Source organism: Bacillus rossius, chromosome 6 (genome assembly GCF_032445375.1).
Source record: "Bacillus rossius redtenbacheri isolate Brsri chromosome 6, Brsri_v3, whole genome shotgun sequence".
NCBI lineage: Eukaryota > Metazoa > Arthropoda > Insecta > Phasmatodea > Bacillidae > Bacillus > Bacillus rossius.
Genome location: NC_086334.1, coordinates 76,959,296 through 76,977,839, shown reverse-complemented (window position 1 = coordinate 76,977,839; position 18,544 = coordinate 76,959,296). Strand labels below are relative to the sequence as shown.

Here is an 18,544-nt window from a genome sequence, read left to right as displayed (position 1 = left end):
ATTTATTAGTATCACACCAAAATTTGATTTGTCCAATTATTACATTGATGATTAGTTTCATTGGTTCTACATATTCTTGAGGAAAGCACTGTTCGCTGGTAGGCTATTCATTCGATTAATGTAGTTCGTAGCTAGAAAGTGGGGGGGGGGGGGGGGGGGGATGTTGATTTCACATTACCACCCGGGTCTTCAAAAAATAACGTCGGGTCGCGGAAACATCTCTTCTAACGTGACCTGCAGTGGAGGTGCAGGATCACGAGCTGGGAGCAATTTGTCTCTCCAGCACTTCGACCCTGTCTGAAACCCAAATCAAATTCAAAACGAATTAGACTTGTTTCCAGACAGTCCTACACCGTCGGCGCAAAAGGCCAACAAACGGAAATGGGGGGAAAAGGCCGGATTGTCACTCACCAGACAGGGAAGTTGACTTCTATTTACAGATGCGTCGCCAGCCAGGAACTGGATCCCGCGAATACGCGGCTGGGCGCGGTCGTTTTCTAATTTCAAAAAAAAAATAAAAGATAAAAAATAACTATTACATTTTATACTACGCAGACGGACTAAACTACTTGAAAAAGATTATAGGGATAGCATCCCTCATTTAGGCGACTACATAGTCGGTTGCGGCCGGATGGAAGTTTTGCAGAGTCTCGTCGACTCGCCGATAATCAAACGGTCCGTCTGCAGTCGCGGCGCGAAGTGTCCCGCGGAGAAACGCGTCTCGTAATTAAAAGTAAAACTTGAATCAAAAGTGGAGGGGAGGACTGGGAGTCCGGACCGAAAGGTCCCGAAGTTCCCCGAGTGAGGGCCATAAAAAAAAACTTTGATTGAAGTCTCGAAGCTGGTAGCATTGCGTCGACTTTAGCGCTACCTGTTGGGGGCTGTCTGAAATAAAAAAGAATCGACTCGCCCAAGGCGTCTGCTTAAACCAAGGGTTAAAGGGCGCAGTCTAGTGCTACACTCTGGCGGCCTACAGGGTAAGTTGGCTGGGTGGTTAGCGAGTTTGCCGCTAGGTGTCGCGGGGTGGTCCATTTTGGCACACACATTTTTTTTATGCAAGGCATCCTGGGAGACGGTCGCTGTCTGCTGGGGTTTCTGACCTGTCATTGGCCTTAGGCGAATTCTTAGAACCGAAAGAGGAGGGGGGAGCAAAAGTGCAACGACGCTGAGAACAAGTGTCCATGGCGTGCTTTTCGAGGAGAGAACCTAATACGTATTCGTGACCAGACTTACTTCTCTCAGCAGCTCTCTGAGAAGTAGCAGCTTGCAGCCCAGAAGCTGCTCTATGCAGTTTTGGTCATGCAGGGAATTAAAATTACAAACTCGGGACGTGACTGCAGGCGAGAGAAATTTCAACCGGACTGACCATGTCCACATTAGACAGCAAAATATCAGATTGGCTCCCTTAGAAGGGGCGTCGGTCCACTGGCACAAAGTTTAAATCCGTGGCGTACACCGGCCTAACAAAAGTAAATCACCCCCATTAACAACCAGATAAATTTAAAAAAATAGAAACCCCAAAAAATTTTAAAATTATAGAAAAAATTTAAAAAAGTGACGAAATGCCTAATTTCCGGCACAAAATAAAGGAATTTATTGAATGTGTCAGTGAAACCAAAACTGTAACATAGCCAATATATATCTACTTAATTAAAATATGAATTATAACAATTTCATATAGGTAAACTAGATATGCAGGAAGGAACAACTACCACGATTCTTTCTGAACAACATGCTTGCCAGTTTAAGCAATATTCACATTAGGCTTAAAAATGTTTTCCTGCAAAATACTTACAGGCTTCCAAGTGTCCTGGATACGCAGGAAAAACCGTAGGAACTGCATTCTCCTTTAGTCTGATTTGCTTCATAGTTCTGTCAATCAAATTGGGTTCAAAATGAACAGAACACAACCTGCTAGCTGATGTTGGTTTCCAGTTCTCCCTCCGAACCGCTTGTACCCATTGTCTTTTCAAAGTTTCATCCACGGGAAACCTATAAAAATATTGAATAAAGGTCAAATACACACTAACAAAATCACGAATAATTAAATTATGCAGTTAACTCCCGGCTTGGATTCGGATTCGTCACAAACCTTAGCAATTATACGAGTTTTAATTATTAATACACTATCTTTAAACATTACAAATTAAACAGCAAAATTAAACCACATAACTGGGGTGTTTTACGTATTTGATTAACAACAGACCTCCAGACATCTCAAATAAGCAACATAAACAACACAATAAAACAAATAAAAAAATAATACCTGTGAAATGTTATCCCCTCCAAGTGCTTGGATGACCTATTAGCACATCCATACGCTACACACGATGGCATGATGTACTTCAAATTCGCAAAATACCACAAAACATTTTCCAGCTCTTATAATAACAAGCACGCCATTGCTGCTGTTTTGGGTCTCAATGGGGGCGTGGCACATACTTCACAAATTCACCGTCAGGGTGCCTCCTCCCTACTCCTTGGTGGAAAGACAGTTGGTAGCTGTGAATTTCCAAACATTACATCCGAAATGTTATTAACATTTTCTGTTTGTAAACGTAAACAATCGTTCTGAAAATAGCTGTGATATTTTAGTACAAATATTTCCGTTAAAAATCTGAAAATAAATTACCGTAAATGTTAACACGCGATTATACACAAAGTACAAATATGAATTGTGTAATAAAAGGTTGCAATTTCGAGATGCTTCAACATTCACATTTTTACGCAAGAACAAATATTTTAATTTTCAACTTTAAAGAATTGTGAAATACTGCAATATTGGGTGAATTTATCGTTTTCCCCGTGTGAGGTAACGAAGTTTTAGTTAATATAAAAAATTGTGAACATTTTGTTTAACAATGTTTCTACTGTAGCTTTCAGCTTGGAACTAATAAATGTTTGCGGTTCTGACGTCTTGGGTGCGAAAATAAGGCGACTTCCAATTTTCGCATCTCTCATTTATGTAAAAATGGTCGCCTTATATTCGGACCAATACGGTAACATTGAAGTCCCAGATTTCCATTCTGTACAGAGTATAGGAAGCATACATACAGTATATGTACATATGTACTTTCATACTTCATAGTAATAGCGAACATTTACAGGGTAAATAAAAAATAATAAACAAAAGTACATTACTTTATCACTATACTGTACTGCATTTCCTTCAATGATTTTGTGATTTTTCCTGAAACATGAGTACTTTTGTGCTTATCCACATCATTTAAAATGTTTAGTTTTACATCAGTTGAAAATGTTTTCCCTCTTTTACAAGCTGCCATCTCGATAAAATACGTATAAATAAAAATTCAGTTAATTACTCACAGTAAAAGACAAAATTTTACGCTTATTGACATTCAAATGTGTTACTGACTACGTTATTTTTAACAGACGTTGACAAAGATGAATACCGTAAATATAAAGTACATAATACAGTATGTGTAAGTTACTGATGGACAATCAGAATGTATATAAACTGTAGTGCTAGCATCGTGTGCTAATATTTTCTCAGTGTGCCATTATTAGGCCAGTGTTGGCAGCCTGTGAATACCATTTTTAATGGAAGAGAACATGGAAAAATTCAGGAAATACAGCGCTACAGGTTTTGGATGTGGTATTTGACACTGAAGTGTCATCTTCGTGTGTATGATGTAGGTGTGACGGCCCAGGCCATCCCTAGACTGCACCTGCAGAGAGTGGACCGGGCCGGAGTGTGCTTCACTGAGCAGCGTGGTGCGAGGCCTCTTGACGTGTGTCACCGGTGACAGATGCATGTCTGGTCCGCCCCTTAGCGGGGTGAACGAGCGCTGTGCCTCCAGCCACCTGCTGCCATCTAGTTGTCTTCATTTGAAAACTAACACTGTCAGATAACAATTGATACTGTTTATAACTGGGTCTCTACTCTACTGTATCTATAAAAAATGACAGAATAACATAGAAAAAAAAGTTTTGAAATTTGTTTACCAGTTATTTGTAGACACCTTGGTGGAAGAAAAATAATTGACTTAAAAAATCTGTGTCCAGAGCAGTGAGTGTGCAGTATTTACAAGTCAGTCGTGTGCTTGTGTTTTCTCGTCTTGCAGATTTTTCTTTGAGAGTGAACGTGGACTCTTCCCAAACACGGAGTTTGTGTTTGACCTCGAACTGCCGACGGAGTTTGTCCCGTACAACACAGACGGCGAAGTGGAGAGCTTCGTTCTCCTGCCGGTTGCAGTGAGTATGAGGGTCAGCCACCCTGTTTGTGGCTTTCCGGGAGTTGGTTTCAACAAGAGACGGACAAGCCTGCAGATTTTTGAGTTAAGTTGAGTAGAGTCAAGTTCAGTATTTATATTGTAGAGTCAAGGTGAGGCTTGATTGCTTTTTAGTCGAGTCATCACACCCCAGACCACCCGGTTAGCAAATGGATTGGCCTAGGAGTGGACATGCATGTTTCATTAACACTTGCAGAAATGAATTGGGTGCTGAAAATTATACAAGTTCCTTAAAAAAGACTTTTTCTTAATTTCCTGGCATGTTTTCAAATCATTTTGCAAGATGGCATTGTGGTACTTCAAGTAGTTTTTCATCTTATAAAATGGTTAAGCTAGTTACAAATATAATAATGTGATATTGTAAAATGGGTTGGTTGGTATAGATTAGCGCTATTTAAATTACTGTGAAATCATAACGAATTACCAAATATAAATGTAGCTAACAATCTCAGAAACAAAAAAAGTGCTATGAGGAAGCATTTTATGTTTGCTAAAATTTTTATTTCTTGTTAATATTTCACTTTTGACTCTTGAAATCTATATTTGGATTGGAGGGGTGGATTCAATATTCTGATTTGAGAAAATAGGGATTGGACCCATCACTAATTTAAATGTCACAAATCAACATCCTGAGTCTCCCACTTCACTGCACTTTCGCAAATACACTTTAGTTTCCACGTGCTTCACATTTCATGCGAAAGATTGGGTTTTATTTTTAAAGTGAAACTTGTTCACAACCGGTAGGGTAATTGGAGGTGACAACTCACCAGAATGTAACGAGAAACAAGTGCAACACTTATGAATGAGGCTCTGGATGCTGGGGTTGGGAGAGGGAATCACCGGACAACTGTAAGACTTTCCGCCATGCTTGTTGCTACTGTGAACCTCCATGGAAGGCAACTGTATGTATCATATCTCAGCAATCAGATTACTGCTGAGAACACAGATGGCAGCAGCAGCAGTGCTACTCTATAGCACACCTGCACACCTGCACACTTGTGTGCACCAGCCCCTCGAAGTAACGCCCTAATTGTTCCAGGAAAACAGAGCACTAAGCAAATAAGCTTTATTAAAATAAGTTTTTTCCCATAAGAAAATCTGTTAATCAAAATAATCAACATAACCAGAAATGTGGGTTTGTTGATTACCATTTCAGTCATGACATTGCTCAGGTTTATATGAATTCACAGTATTATTTATGTGTCTGATACTTTTAAAGTATATTGATATAAATGTTTGAATAACCAATTTGAGATTAAGCATTATGAAAAGTTCACCATCCACATTGTAATAATAGGCCTTGGGCATAATAATAATAATCCATTATTAACATTTCTGATTTACAAATAATTATGTTATTGATACAAATAGAAATTGTGTTTCAGTGTCTAATATGATTAAAGAAGCATAGACTATATGTTTTATATTAGCAATAAAACTCAATTGCTGACAGTATTGTTGGCTAACTGCCAGTCTGCCGTCCAGAGCGCCTGGCTCGCGACCTCGCGACCTCGCGACCTGCCTCTAGCGTCCGGATCAGGGCTTCAGGGCTGCTCATTCTGTTGGAGATTAGTTTTAATTATTGTGTTTTTGGTACATGGGTGCTGTATGCTAGTATTAGGGGCCGGTCAAAATTAATATCTTGTTTAGATGTTTTTTTTTATTAATTTGCACTTTTTTTTTTATTTTGCTGATTTCCAACATCAATGATATTTTAGATTTTTTTCTAAATGGATGCTTTTTTTCAGCTAATTTTTTTTAAGTAAAATAAGCATTAATTTTTTTTGTGTTTTTGAACTAAAAGACTTGATCAATTTTTTTTGTACATAACTTAAATAGAGGGTTATTTGTAGTGCATATTTGTGTACATATGAATATTTCGTTTACAAACCTTTAGTATGTAAATTTTTTATATTTTTAATTAAGGTTCATTAAAAATCCTATTTTCATAATAATAAATGCTATAAGCAGTTGGGGCTAACTATTATAGGTTTATAGGAATTTAAAAAGAAATCTTAAGACATGTAAACTACTAATTTTTTTACAAAGTCCGTTTAGTTGAGAGTGAAAGTAAAATACAAAAAAAAAATGTTCTCTTAACTAGGTACTTGACTCAAAAAAACTTGATTATTTGAACTATTCGACTCTACTTGAAAATATGCAACTTGTGCACATTACTTTTCACATTTCTGTATTTCTTGTTTATGTTGTAAATTAGAAAACAGATAACTGATTTTGTGATTTTCAATGTATAACATTATTTCATTATTTTAATTAAATATATAATTCAATTGTAAAAAAAAAAGAAATCCTGTAAAATTTGCATTGATTTTATGACAATAACACTGAAAATTATAGGTAAGTCACTTAAATAATTTTTGAGTGCCAAACAACAATTTGTTTAGTTATTTGGATTTATTACGCTAGTTAGAACTAATCTTCATTATTCACTAAGAATTGATTAGAATCATATAAATTTTTAACTACAATTCTAATCTTTAAATGTTATATCGATCTAGTTACAAATATAGTCACCGTGGACTGGACCAGTTATGTAACTGGGATGGGACTGAGATGTAGTCTCTAACAATGGAGAATGTTGCGTGTGCATCCTTGCGCCCTGGCGTTGTTCCAGGAGGCCCTGGAGAAGGTGTTCTCGTCAGAGTTCAAGACCACCAGCTGCCCCGTGGTCATAGACTTCCTCATCAGACACGGGGTCATCACCGCAGACAACGGTGAGGCATTTATCATTTCATCCTCTAAGGGGGTATGTTTTCATTTATTTTTAAAAAAGGTATCTCTCAAACTAATAAAATAAGTTTTTTTTTTTTTTTTTGCGGAATTCCATCTTTAAGAGGTGTAAAAAGGGTAAGTTTGGTTTTAAGTGGAAAAAATTCATACTGGTTTAAAGGTAAGAAACTAAGAATGAAAAATATAAATATAGAGTTAGAAATTGTAGAATTATAATTTCTTTTAGTTTTTCTAAATTCAATCTTTTAAGGGATGAAAAAGGGAAAAAAAAAAAAAAGATTTTGAGATGATTGTTTTTCCGAAGCTAATCACATGAGGTAAGAAACTAAGAAAGAACAACGTCCATGTGGAGAGTTACATTTTGTATTTTATTGCATTTATTCAAATTTGTTCTTTAAGGGGTGAAAAGGAAGTAAGTAATTTTATATTTATTTTAAAATAACATAATTCCAAAACTAATAAATTAAGAGGTAAAATTTTGGGTAAGATTAATAAAATATAGTGACCACACATTTTTTACTAAATTGTGAGATTCCACCCCTAAAGATTGTAAAAGATAACATTTGGTTTTAAATATAAAAAAAAAGGAATACTTTTTAATCTACTAAATCTAAAGGTAAGGAACTAAGAATAAACAAAAAAACATTAAAAATTACGAATTCTATTTTTTCCCTTCAATTTTTTGGATTTTGTCTTTTAAGGGAGTGAAGAGGGAGTAACTATTTTTTATTATGCAAAAATTAAATATCTAAAGCAAATCAAGCTAAAGGTAAGAAAGTGAGCATGAATTACGTTTATGAGTTATCTTGCGTTTTGTTTTATATTTTCTCCAGATTCAACTGCAAAAAGAGAGTTTAAAACTTTTGAAAAAAATATCTTTAACTCAACAATGACCCTTTAATTTTTTAGTTCAAACCCATCATTAATTTGACTATCAACTGTTTACAGCTTGATGTTTTTGTTGGATGATGCCCTGTATTCTTTCTTTATTCCTTTTTATATTTCATCATCTACAGAAAAATGATTTACGTTTCTGCTACTCAGCAGCAGGAAAACACAGTATAATGTGTAGACATCTGTCCCTCCCAGCCGTACACACTGTATTCTTCCGTTCTCTCTCTCAACGATGTGTGTATTCTCAGGGGCATTCAGCACTATAGTCAAAGGAAATCCTTGCACCACAATCATTTGGTCACATCACTAAGGGGTTGTGATAATTAAGCTGCAGTTGCACTACGTATGTATAGCTGAGAAACACCCTATGTGCATATAACTGTTTAAATTGTTTGGTTCCTTTTACGGTGTGCATACATAAAGCGGAGAAGTGAGCAAACAAAATTATTCGTACCCAATTTTAAGACTTTTTATGTTTATTGGGTGCTGTATACTTATAAATTTAACAGAAAAATAGCTAAATTTCAAACATAATGTTTCAGAATTTACACAGCATATTTGAAAATATGTTAGTTATGTATAATAAGCAATACCGGTGTTTTGATCATGTTTCAATTGTACTTCATAAGTAAATCTTGCTATGTATTACATAAGTAATAGTTTTTGGTTTCACAATTTTAGGTTTTTATTTACAAGTTGTATTGACAGTTGGATAGTTTGCTAAATGTTTTATTGTTGTTATTCAGCACGTGGTATGCAGGAAGTGCTGTTTCACGCCTCCTCAAGCACTGCTTAAGTTGTAGCTATTGATTTTTCTTGATGTAGCAAAATATTGAAGTGATGTTGAACTGTGTGGTTGGATTGGAAGCACGGCCCTGATCACCGGCCGCTGCTCCCTGGTCCCTTGTTGCACGCGCCTGGCAGCAGGGTGGCCCTCGGTGCACTCCACCTTCCAGTCAGCTGCTGTCCACGTGTTCCCGTCGCAATGTTCTCTCGCTATCATTCTCTGACTGCAGCAGTTCCTGTCGGGTTTGGCAGTGGTTTTAATCCACAAGCCGTGAAACACATCTCTGGTCTCTCTCAGTTAGGACCACAGTTCTGATGTGGTGTATCGCGGCCACGTGTAGTACACCTCTGCTTGTAGACGTGTGGAACAGTCCGCTGCAACTTCACGCACCGTATGGCCGTGGGCATTGCCAAACACGATCACCCCTTTTCGCCACTCTGTCACATCCTTGCATCTACCCGTGTTGACGTACAATGTCTCACTGCGTCATCTGTACAGGCTTAACGATCCATCTGTGTGCACTAGGGTGACTAATGTTTGGTCCTGTGAACTTACATTCATTTTCATTACATTTTATCTATAGGAGCAGTTTTTGCTATTATAGCAGGTTTCATATATACGTAAATATGTCTTCCATCTGTCCATTCAACCACCCAAGCATCTCAGCTAGATTATTAGAAATGAATGCATTCAGCACAAGTCAGGGAAATCAGAGAAGAAATCTGTCATGGCTCATTGTCCATTGCCTGTTGTGGTTTTGAAAATCCATATAAAATGAAAATCAGAATGGTGGTGCCCAAAATAGAAACATAGTGTGAGTACAATGTTTACCATTGTTCTGCCTCTTAACTCTGTAGATATTTGTATAACATACAGTTGCTTTCTTCTCTTAAAATAGTTTTTATTTTTTTTTTTATGTAACAATTTATTCTGATCTGTATACTATGAATCTTTGGTGTGAGAGAATCAAAGGCAGTTCAAGGCCTGTCATGAAATGTTTTGATTGGGGGTCTCAGAAGATGGCAGGCGCTATGAACTTTCTTTGAATTTGCGTAATAATTAGAGACCTGAAAAAAGTGGGGTTATTTTTCTCAAAAGTGGTGTTATTTTCCCCAAAATTCGTGATATAAAAGCGAGGTTATTTTATTTAAAATTTATTTTTAATTTGACATTGTGCATGTTCCAAATGATGTATTCTAAGTATTCTGAAGTATGTCTGATTATTTGCTTAAACAACAGTGTTATTTTTACTTTTGAATACATATGCTGATAACACACAATTGCATAGAAAATAACAAATTAAAATCATCATTTAACAAATTAAGTAGGTACCTATTTACTGAATACAAGAAATTTCACTAAAGGAATTTTGTTATAGAGCACTTTAAAAATGGAAAGGCAAGGTTTAGTATAATGCTGCACTATTCTGATAGTGATAATAAATATTTACAAAAAAATCACACTGTATGTTACTTGTTAATTTTGGTCACCAAAAGAAAGCATGGTGAAAATGTCAATGTTTTTTTCTTTAAGGTTTTGTCGTGTGTCTGTTACGACATTATTGTAATGACTAAGCAGTCGCTCACTGTCTACATTGTGTGTGGGTTTCCAGACAGCATGCAGCACTGCCAGTGCAAATTCACTGGACTTAGCACTCAGAGCAGTCAGAACTTGCACAAAATCTATACTCTTTTCAGTCTTGATTATTTCTTGAACCTCTTCTCTTAAAGCTTTGTAACCCTTGAAAAGTTCTGTCTCTTCAAAGTTCTTCATTTCAGTGATACTTTTCAAAGTGGAAATAACATTTTCGGTCTGGTTCAGGATTATATTTTTTGGGTTGAACAACTTGCTCAAAGTTTTGAAAACTGGAGCTGAGGGGTCACCATTAAATAACATTTGGAGTTTATCCATCGCAAGTGCTGAGGCCTTCTGGCATTCGTGTTTGACGTGAGCTTGCTCACTCGTAGTCAACTTCTTCATTGCACTTTCTAGAGATGAATGGAAAATTCCCTTTGAATTAGCTTCAAACCCGCTTTTTACACTTTCCACATCTCCATACAAGGTGTGGGCAGTGGGATACTTCGCTCCTTCCAATTTAGTTAGCAAGTTCACAAGCTCTGATGCATGGTGCTTTATGAAAATACACTGAGCCAAAACTAACTTCACATCTTCATCAGAAAGCGAGGACAGGTATCTTATCCCAGCATTGCTAGACACCTGGTCAGACCCCTTGAAAAATGAAATGTGAATGAAGTAATCTGCTAGGTAGAACACTGCCTTGACCCAGGCATTCCACCGGGTAACTACTGGCATAGGAAATGGTGTGGAGGGCTGTGGGGTTTCTTCTTCCAGATACTGGAGGTATTGGTGCTTTCTTTTTCTAGTATTTAGAAAAGCCGACTTAACATTCGACACAGCATTGTTAACATCTGTAAGTTCACTACTGAGCACATTCCCTACAAGAGAGAGTTTATGAGCCCAACACTGAATGTGGGACACATGCTCACCAAACAACACTTGTAGACTTTTGATACATTTTGTCATATATCGTGCTGCATGTGTGACAAGTCCCATGATGTTTTGCTACTGAACTCCATACTTTCCCACACATTCTGTGATGACCTGAGCGCAAGTTGTAGCATCCGCCTTCTTCAAGAAATTAACAGACGCCACTACAAGTTTTGGTGGTGCAAATACGTCTGTAAACACTTGAAATAATACAACGAAAACACATCTGCCCATGCGGTCTGTCGTTTCGTCACAGAGAATGTAGAGATGATTGTCAGATACTACATCTTTAACACTTTTGAAGTGATCTGCTGCTAGTTGGGGTGTGTATTTTTCCCGTAAGTTTTTCACACATGGCAAATCTCCACCACCTAAAACAAAATGAAAACTTTGTGGTAAGTAATGCTGAAGAATAGAGACTTTTGTAAAGTTGGGCTCACTGTCTGTAAAAGGGTAGGCCTAGACCTACGATGCTAAATCATTTTATTGCATTAGGATTTATTTTTACATTCATTCTGCATTCCAAGAAACCAAATAAGTTAGTGTCAATGTTTGTGGGGTAAAAAAAAAGTAACCTAACCTAAAATGCTACAGAAACAGTAATTTGGGCCTAATTACTTTAATACCACAGTAGAGTGGCCTATTAACATCAAGGAAATTAATTCACACACTTTTTGTAAAGAAATTGCGATGACATTTTTTTGTACTTTGAGTTTTGTCTACTTCGAAGCAGTAAAAATACTAAATAAAGTAGGCCTACAAGTTACCAACTTGCCACCATATTTTTACTAAATAAATAACATTAAGTTACTTTACTAAGCACGTGTGTATCACAAATATAATAAATATTTGGTGAGTAATTCACCGAAATAATTTTAGGAAACACTTTTAATATTGCAGGTAAGTTGTGTACAGATCGAGGTGGTGTTTTCACACATTGCAAAATACAAAAAAAAAAACGGAGGAGGGTGGGGAATGAGTTGAGTTATACCCGGCCTCGTGAAAGAAAAAAAATTGATGCCTTCAGCTTTTAAATGTGTATGGACATTGGCATTATTTTTATTAAAACTGCGAGTTTCACAGACTCTCCGACATGGTTAGGCCTATGCACTGTAGGACCTAACAATACGTTATTTAATGACCTAGAATTAATAAATACAGAAGAGCTTAACTCAGAATGCAACGGGGAAAAATCCTACCTTCAAGGAACTCATTTCACCATGACTTTAAATGTGGGTCTTCTAATTTCTCCAGCGGTATATTTGCCTTGGCGAATGCCTCTGTCGTTTTCATTGCCACGTGTTCAATGACGATTTTACGTTGATTTACGCTGCCGAAATTCTCGACAACAGACGTCTGGAATTTCGTTTCAGAAGAACCACTTGTGTATTTTCTTTCAGAGTTGACATGTTTTTCACTTTTTATGTGTTTTAAAACATAATCTTTCCTCTCAAATGCCACTCTGCAGTTGCAGTATTTACACATAAGCGTTGACACATCTGACGCATAAACACCGGCACTTTTAAATTCGTCGGCTCGTTGCCGTACACTGGCTGGAAGTTTTGGCATCTTTAAACTTATAATAACGTCATGAAACTTTAGATAAATCACTTGTATGCGACAATCACGTCAAAACCCAAGAAGTAAAATCTGAAATGGCAATAGTTTGGCGTCGCATGTGGATGTTTTACTCCAAACCGATTAGTCAAACTCATTTAGATACAGCGACTTAGAGAACACGTAAATCAAAAGAAAACGATAAATATTGATGTATTCAATAGGAAATATCGCCAGCTCGTATATTCGTTAAATGAATTGTGAATAGTTACTTGTTTACAACAAATTCGCGTTATTGACTCAAAACATAAAAAATCACGTTTCTACTGTGAAATAAAGAATATCGTGTTATTTTTAGGTTTTATCGCGATCACGAATTTTTCAGGTCCCTAGTAATAATGTATTACAATTCCAATAAGTATTTTTAAAAACAATATGTATAAACTATAGTGTGAAATGTTAAATCATTCCTTGTTACTATATTGTGAATAGATCATTGGGCGCCTTGTAAAAATAAATGTGTAAACATTATACAAGTTAACTTAATTGAACTGAACTGTTTTCTCAATCTAGTGTGTATTGTGAACATCTTATAATCTTCAAGCTCATTTAAAACTTTTACAATGCACTAACGGATTAATGTGTATGGTATAACTAGTAATAATCTAGCACAACACAAAAAAAAAGTTGTAAGAAGAATGAATTTGATAGTTACAGACAGTGACTCACATGAACTACAAAATCAATATTAGGTCAGACCAAGAGTTAACCAGTATTACTTCAAGAATTATAATATTGAATGAACAGAATTATTAGTATTTATAAACAGTTTCCTACGAACATTAAAATAAAGTAAACTGTATTTGCAGAACTTGTTTCTCTCAATGGCAATAGCTACAATCACTGGGTATAGTTGCTAAAGTTGCTTAAGGAGACAATCAAAGGGAAATTATAATATTTCATATTAATGACAGATAAAATTGACAATGGTCAAATTCATACATATAACATTAAATTTTGGACATGTCAGAATAATGTATGTTAGAAATCCAATATTATTACATTGCTGATAATTTTTGGAGTTTAGTTTTAAATACATAGTACAAACTTGAACAATATAAAGGCAATTATATTATAACATCCGATCGACTTTATATATATATATATATATATATATATATATATATATATATATATATATATATATATATATATATATAGAGAGAGAGAGAGAGAGAGTTATTATTTATAATGTGGGGAGAAATGGGTTTGTAAAGGATAGCCCAATTAAATTTTATTACAGTTTTATTGATTTCTAATATTTACATTAATAATTGTACTTAAAAAATGTCCGATCACAAGTCACTGGCACTTAAAAATGTTTGTTCTCAAGTCACTGAATGCCTGTCCAGTCCACAGTTCGCACTCCTCACTGGAGCCAGGCTCAACACCTCGCGCCTGTCCACACAGTCTCTCACCACTCAGTCGCACTCTCTCGATCCCGTCGCTCCGCGTCACGCCACTCTTGAAGGGGTCTCGCACCCTCTTCACCAATGTCGCACTTCCCTTCACTCGAAATTCGCTTGGAACTGTCGCGGGACTCTTTCGGAACCCCGTGAAGGCCAGTGTCATGGCTTAATTACTCAGGGGTGTCCTTTAACCGACGAGAGCGGCCGTGGCGAGTCGCGTCATCCCGGGGCGGCCTGCGGAATACAGATAACAGCGCCGAGGCAGGGGGGAGGGGGTAGCAACGACACTTGTAATCCGGGCAGGCACACGTAGCACGCCTTACGTTACAGTACGGCACGTGATTCAAATGGCCGTGCATGGCCGCCAGCCAGCTTCGAACCTGGTGCGTGTTTCGGTCCTGCGTTTATAGCACTACCCCCTCAAACATGTTCGTCCCAATCAGGTAACGCATCGTTTCCAGCATATTCCCTCAACTTGTCCAAATGTACCTCTTTCATCTGTCCCATATTTCCTCTCTGGATCCAGTAGACCATATCATTTAGCCACTTCAGGACTTCATACAGGCCTTCCCATGCTGCTTGAAGCTTAAGGCTGCCCTTCCTTTGTTGCGGGTTGTACACACACCAAATCGCCCTCCCGATATCTGGTTGAGTTAGTCTTCAGGTCGTACCTCGTCTTCATTCAATTCTTCGCTAATCAAAGATTTTTGTGGGCTTCTACATGTAAAGCACCATTCGCTCCTCTAGACGATTCACATATTCAGTGGTGCTGGTCAGCTCCCTGCGAGGACGACCGAACCTGACATCACAGGGCAGCCTCCACTCCTGTCCAAACACAATACTAGCAGTCTGCCCAGAGGAGTCATGGATGGAAGACCTATATGCCATCAGGAACAACTGGATGTGTTGATCCCAATCCTGTTGATGCTGGGCCACAACCTTGGCAAGGTGTTCCTCCAGAGTTCTGTTGAACCTCTCCACCTGCCATCGGACTGAGGATGTGGGGCGTTAGTGATGGTTTCAATTATTCCCAGCAATCGTCACACCTCCTGAAATATTGTTGACTCGAAATTGCGGCCCTGGTCTGAGTGGAGCTCCATTTGTACTTCAAAACTAGTTGTTGACTATTGCATCCGCAATGGTAGTGGCTTCATGGTTAGGAAGTGCATAAGCCTCTGGCCACTTGCTGAAGTAAACCATTGCTACCAGAATACACCGGTCACCATCTTTATTCTTGGGAAATGGTCCAGCAATGTCGATGGCTATCCTCTCAAGGGGGCCCCTACATTGTAGGCCTGCATTTTTCCATGACTTCGGTGTTGTGGCCCCTTTTTAGCCGAGCATGCTTCGCATTGTCTACACCAAGCCTCCACATCCTGGCGACACCTCAACCGATAGAAGCGTTGACGGGTCTTGGCTAGAGTTTTGTTCACCCCTAGATGACCACCAGAGGTACCATCATGAATTTCCTTCAACACCTCTGCCACTAGACTCTTTGGAAGGAGTAGTTGCATGGTAACTACTCTTCCATTCAGACTCTCCCATGCCCTCATTAGCAGCCCATTCACCATCCTCAAGCAATCCCACTGTGCCCAGTAAGCTTTCACCGCCCTTCGGTCACTGGAGATCTCATGCCATATTGGACGCCCAGTACCACTCTCTAGCCAGCTTAAGATAGGTGCCAGGTCAGGATCCTGCCGCTGCGCTGCCTTCAAGCTGGCATTGTCCCATTTATCTTCCCCGTTAGTTATCGTTCGCAGATCATCTTCGATTCCCTCTTTTTTTCTGCCCTGTTGCAATTGTTGCAGTCTACCTTGCAAGGACTTCAGGAAAGGGCATCAGCATTGCTGTGAATTCGGCCTTTCCTATGTTCCATCCGACAATCGTACTGCTCTATCTGTTCAGTCCACCTAGCAAGTTGTTTCTCTGGATTCTTGAACCTCGGTAGCCACTTAATAGCGGCATTATCAGTGCGTAAATGGAGTTTTCTCCCATATCAATATATGTGGAAATTTTGCAGAGAATTCACTTCAGCCAAGAGTTTGCATCTGGTGACGCAATAGTTGCATTCAAGCTTAGACAAAACTTTGCTGTAGTATGCCATCTTTAACCTGGACAAGTACAGCACCCTACCCATTTCAGCTTGTGTCCATGTTGACGGGGGTAGGCAAGTATGGGGCTAGTGCACAGGGGTTGCTTGAGGTGTTTTCATGCGGAAGTCCATATACATTGTCTCTTGTCCTCGGTCAGCTGATGCAGTGGTTTTGCGACTCCTGAGAATCCAGGCACAAACAGCCTATAGTAGACACAGAGTCCAAAGAAACTCCTTACTTCATGCTTATTTTCAGGTTGAGGCCACTCCTCAACAGAATGGATCTTCTCAGGATCTGTTGGCACTCCATCCTGTGATACAATATGCCCCAGAAATGTTACCTCATGCTGGAACAAGAAAAACTTAATAGGACTTAAGTTGTCCATGACAAAGCGTGTCAAACACATCCTGGAGGTTTCGCAAATGTTCTTTCATTGTATTTCCCACCACAGTAATGTCATCCAGGTATACTAGGCATATTTTCCAAGTCAAGCCCTGCAGGACAAGTTCCATCAATCTCTCAAAAGTTGTAGTAACATTACATAACCAGAATGGTAGCACAGTGAACTGGAACAGCCCACTTACTACCTGTCGTGAGAGCAGTCTTCTCCTTATCCTCTGGGTGCAGCTCCACTTGCCAGTAACCTCTCTTCGGGTCCAGTGTAGAGAACCATCTGGTGCCAGAGAGTGTATCAAGTGTGTCATCGATATGTGGGAGGGGGTAGCTGTCATTTCTGGTGATGTCTTTTAGCTTCCGGTAGTCCACACAGATCCTCAGTTGGCCATCCTTCTTCACCACTAAACCAACTGGGGAAACCCAAGGGGTTGCTGATGGTTCTATTACACCGCCCTCCATCATACCTGCGATCAACTTCTCAGCTTCTTCCTGTTTTGCTAGAGGCTTGTCAGATCGGCTCTGCATCACCTGTGTTGATGTGATGGTAGTCCAGGCTTGGTCTCCCAGGGTCATTATCCCTTTAGGAAATTACCAGAAAAGCTGTGACTCCTCTATTTCTCCATCTGTTAGATTAATTTGGCATCACCTTAGTAGATGTTTTAGATTTCGGTTAGTGGTTGCGCATCACGTCTAATAGGTGAGAAACACTCACACTGGCCTACCCAAGAGACTGGTTCGCAGCTAGCTATTGGGTCTCCCTCTTTCAGAACTCTTGTTCGAGAGTCGAGGTTGGCCACCCTGACTGGTACCACCTCGCCGAACCTTGCAATGCTTCCAGCGACCAGGCGTGTTTTCTATCCTAATGTCATATCTGGCTCTATCAGGTAGCTTATGTTGCCCCTAGGGTCTCCTGTAATCCTAGCTGCTATTATCTTCTCATGATTTGCTGGAATTGAAACAGTTTCGCTAACGACAACTTGCATTACAGGAACTTCCAATTGTTCGAGGGTAAACCAGGCCACCTCTTCATCTTTAATATGCAGTACCTGTCCTTCCATGTCAATAACGAATCCATATTAATTAAGTATGTCCACTCCTAGAAATATCTCATCAGCGATATCAGCAACAAGAAAGGTCTGTGATAATGTCCAAGTTCCAATCCTTAACTCCAGATCCAACTGTCCATGCACAGGTGAGGTGTCTCCGGTGGCTGTTTTGAGTCTGTATGGTATAGGTGTTCTCTTCAGTTTTTCTCTACTTACAATGTCTGTGTGGATTATGGATTGCAGATGCTCCTGTGCCAACAGTAAGTAAACACTATCTGCCATTGATCCATCCATTGAGCAACAAACTGTCATGGCCTGTACGAAATACAGATGCAAGAAAAACCCTAGGGGCTACCATTTTCTGTAGAGCTGGCATGCGCCCCTTCGTACCAGCTATTGCTCATTTCCCTGTTCATTTTTTTTCTTCCTGTTGTATTTTATTCATGCATGTCGGACAGTCCCACTTGATGTGTCCTAGTTCATTGCAGATGAAGCACCGCGGGCATCCTCCTGCTCTTTTGATCTGGTTACCTGGAGTATCATTCAGCAGCTTCTTCAATGGCCTTAGAATATCTACTTCATTGGTGGTGTTTCTAGCATTTGCTGCATTGTAGGGCTCCAGTCCAGCTCTCCTTGTCCTGATGTTTGTGTTTCTTGAGGCACTGCGCGCTGCCTCGATTTCCAGGCCATGAACCATGGCCTCGCAGCTCTTCTTGTGTCGGGCCAACCGAAGAGATTGCTGAACCTCCGCATCTCTGATTCCGTCTATAAAAGCACTAGTGGCTAGCTG

The 18,544-nt window shown here is 39.0% G+C and overlaps 1 protein-coding gene across 1 annotated transcript in view; it reads left to right on the top strand.

Annotated features, from left to right (window-relative positions):
• Window positions 1-18,544, top strand: part of LOC134533319 (uncharacterized) — a 160,961-nt gene that overhangs the window by 130,235 nt on the left and 12,182 nt on the right. Inside the window, exons 6-7 of the mRNA XM_063370813.1 lie at window positions 4,086-4,215; window positions 6,889-6,988. Coding sequence (XP_063226883.1) covers window positions 4,086-4,215; window positions 6,889-6,988 — 230 coding nt within the window. The remainder of the gene's footprint in view (window positions 1-4,085; window positions 4,216-6,888; window positions 6,989-18,544) is intronic.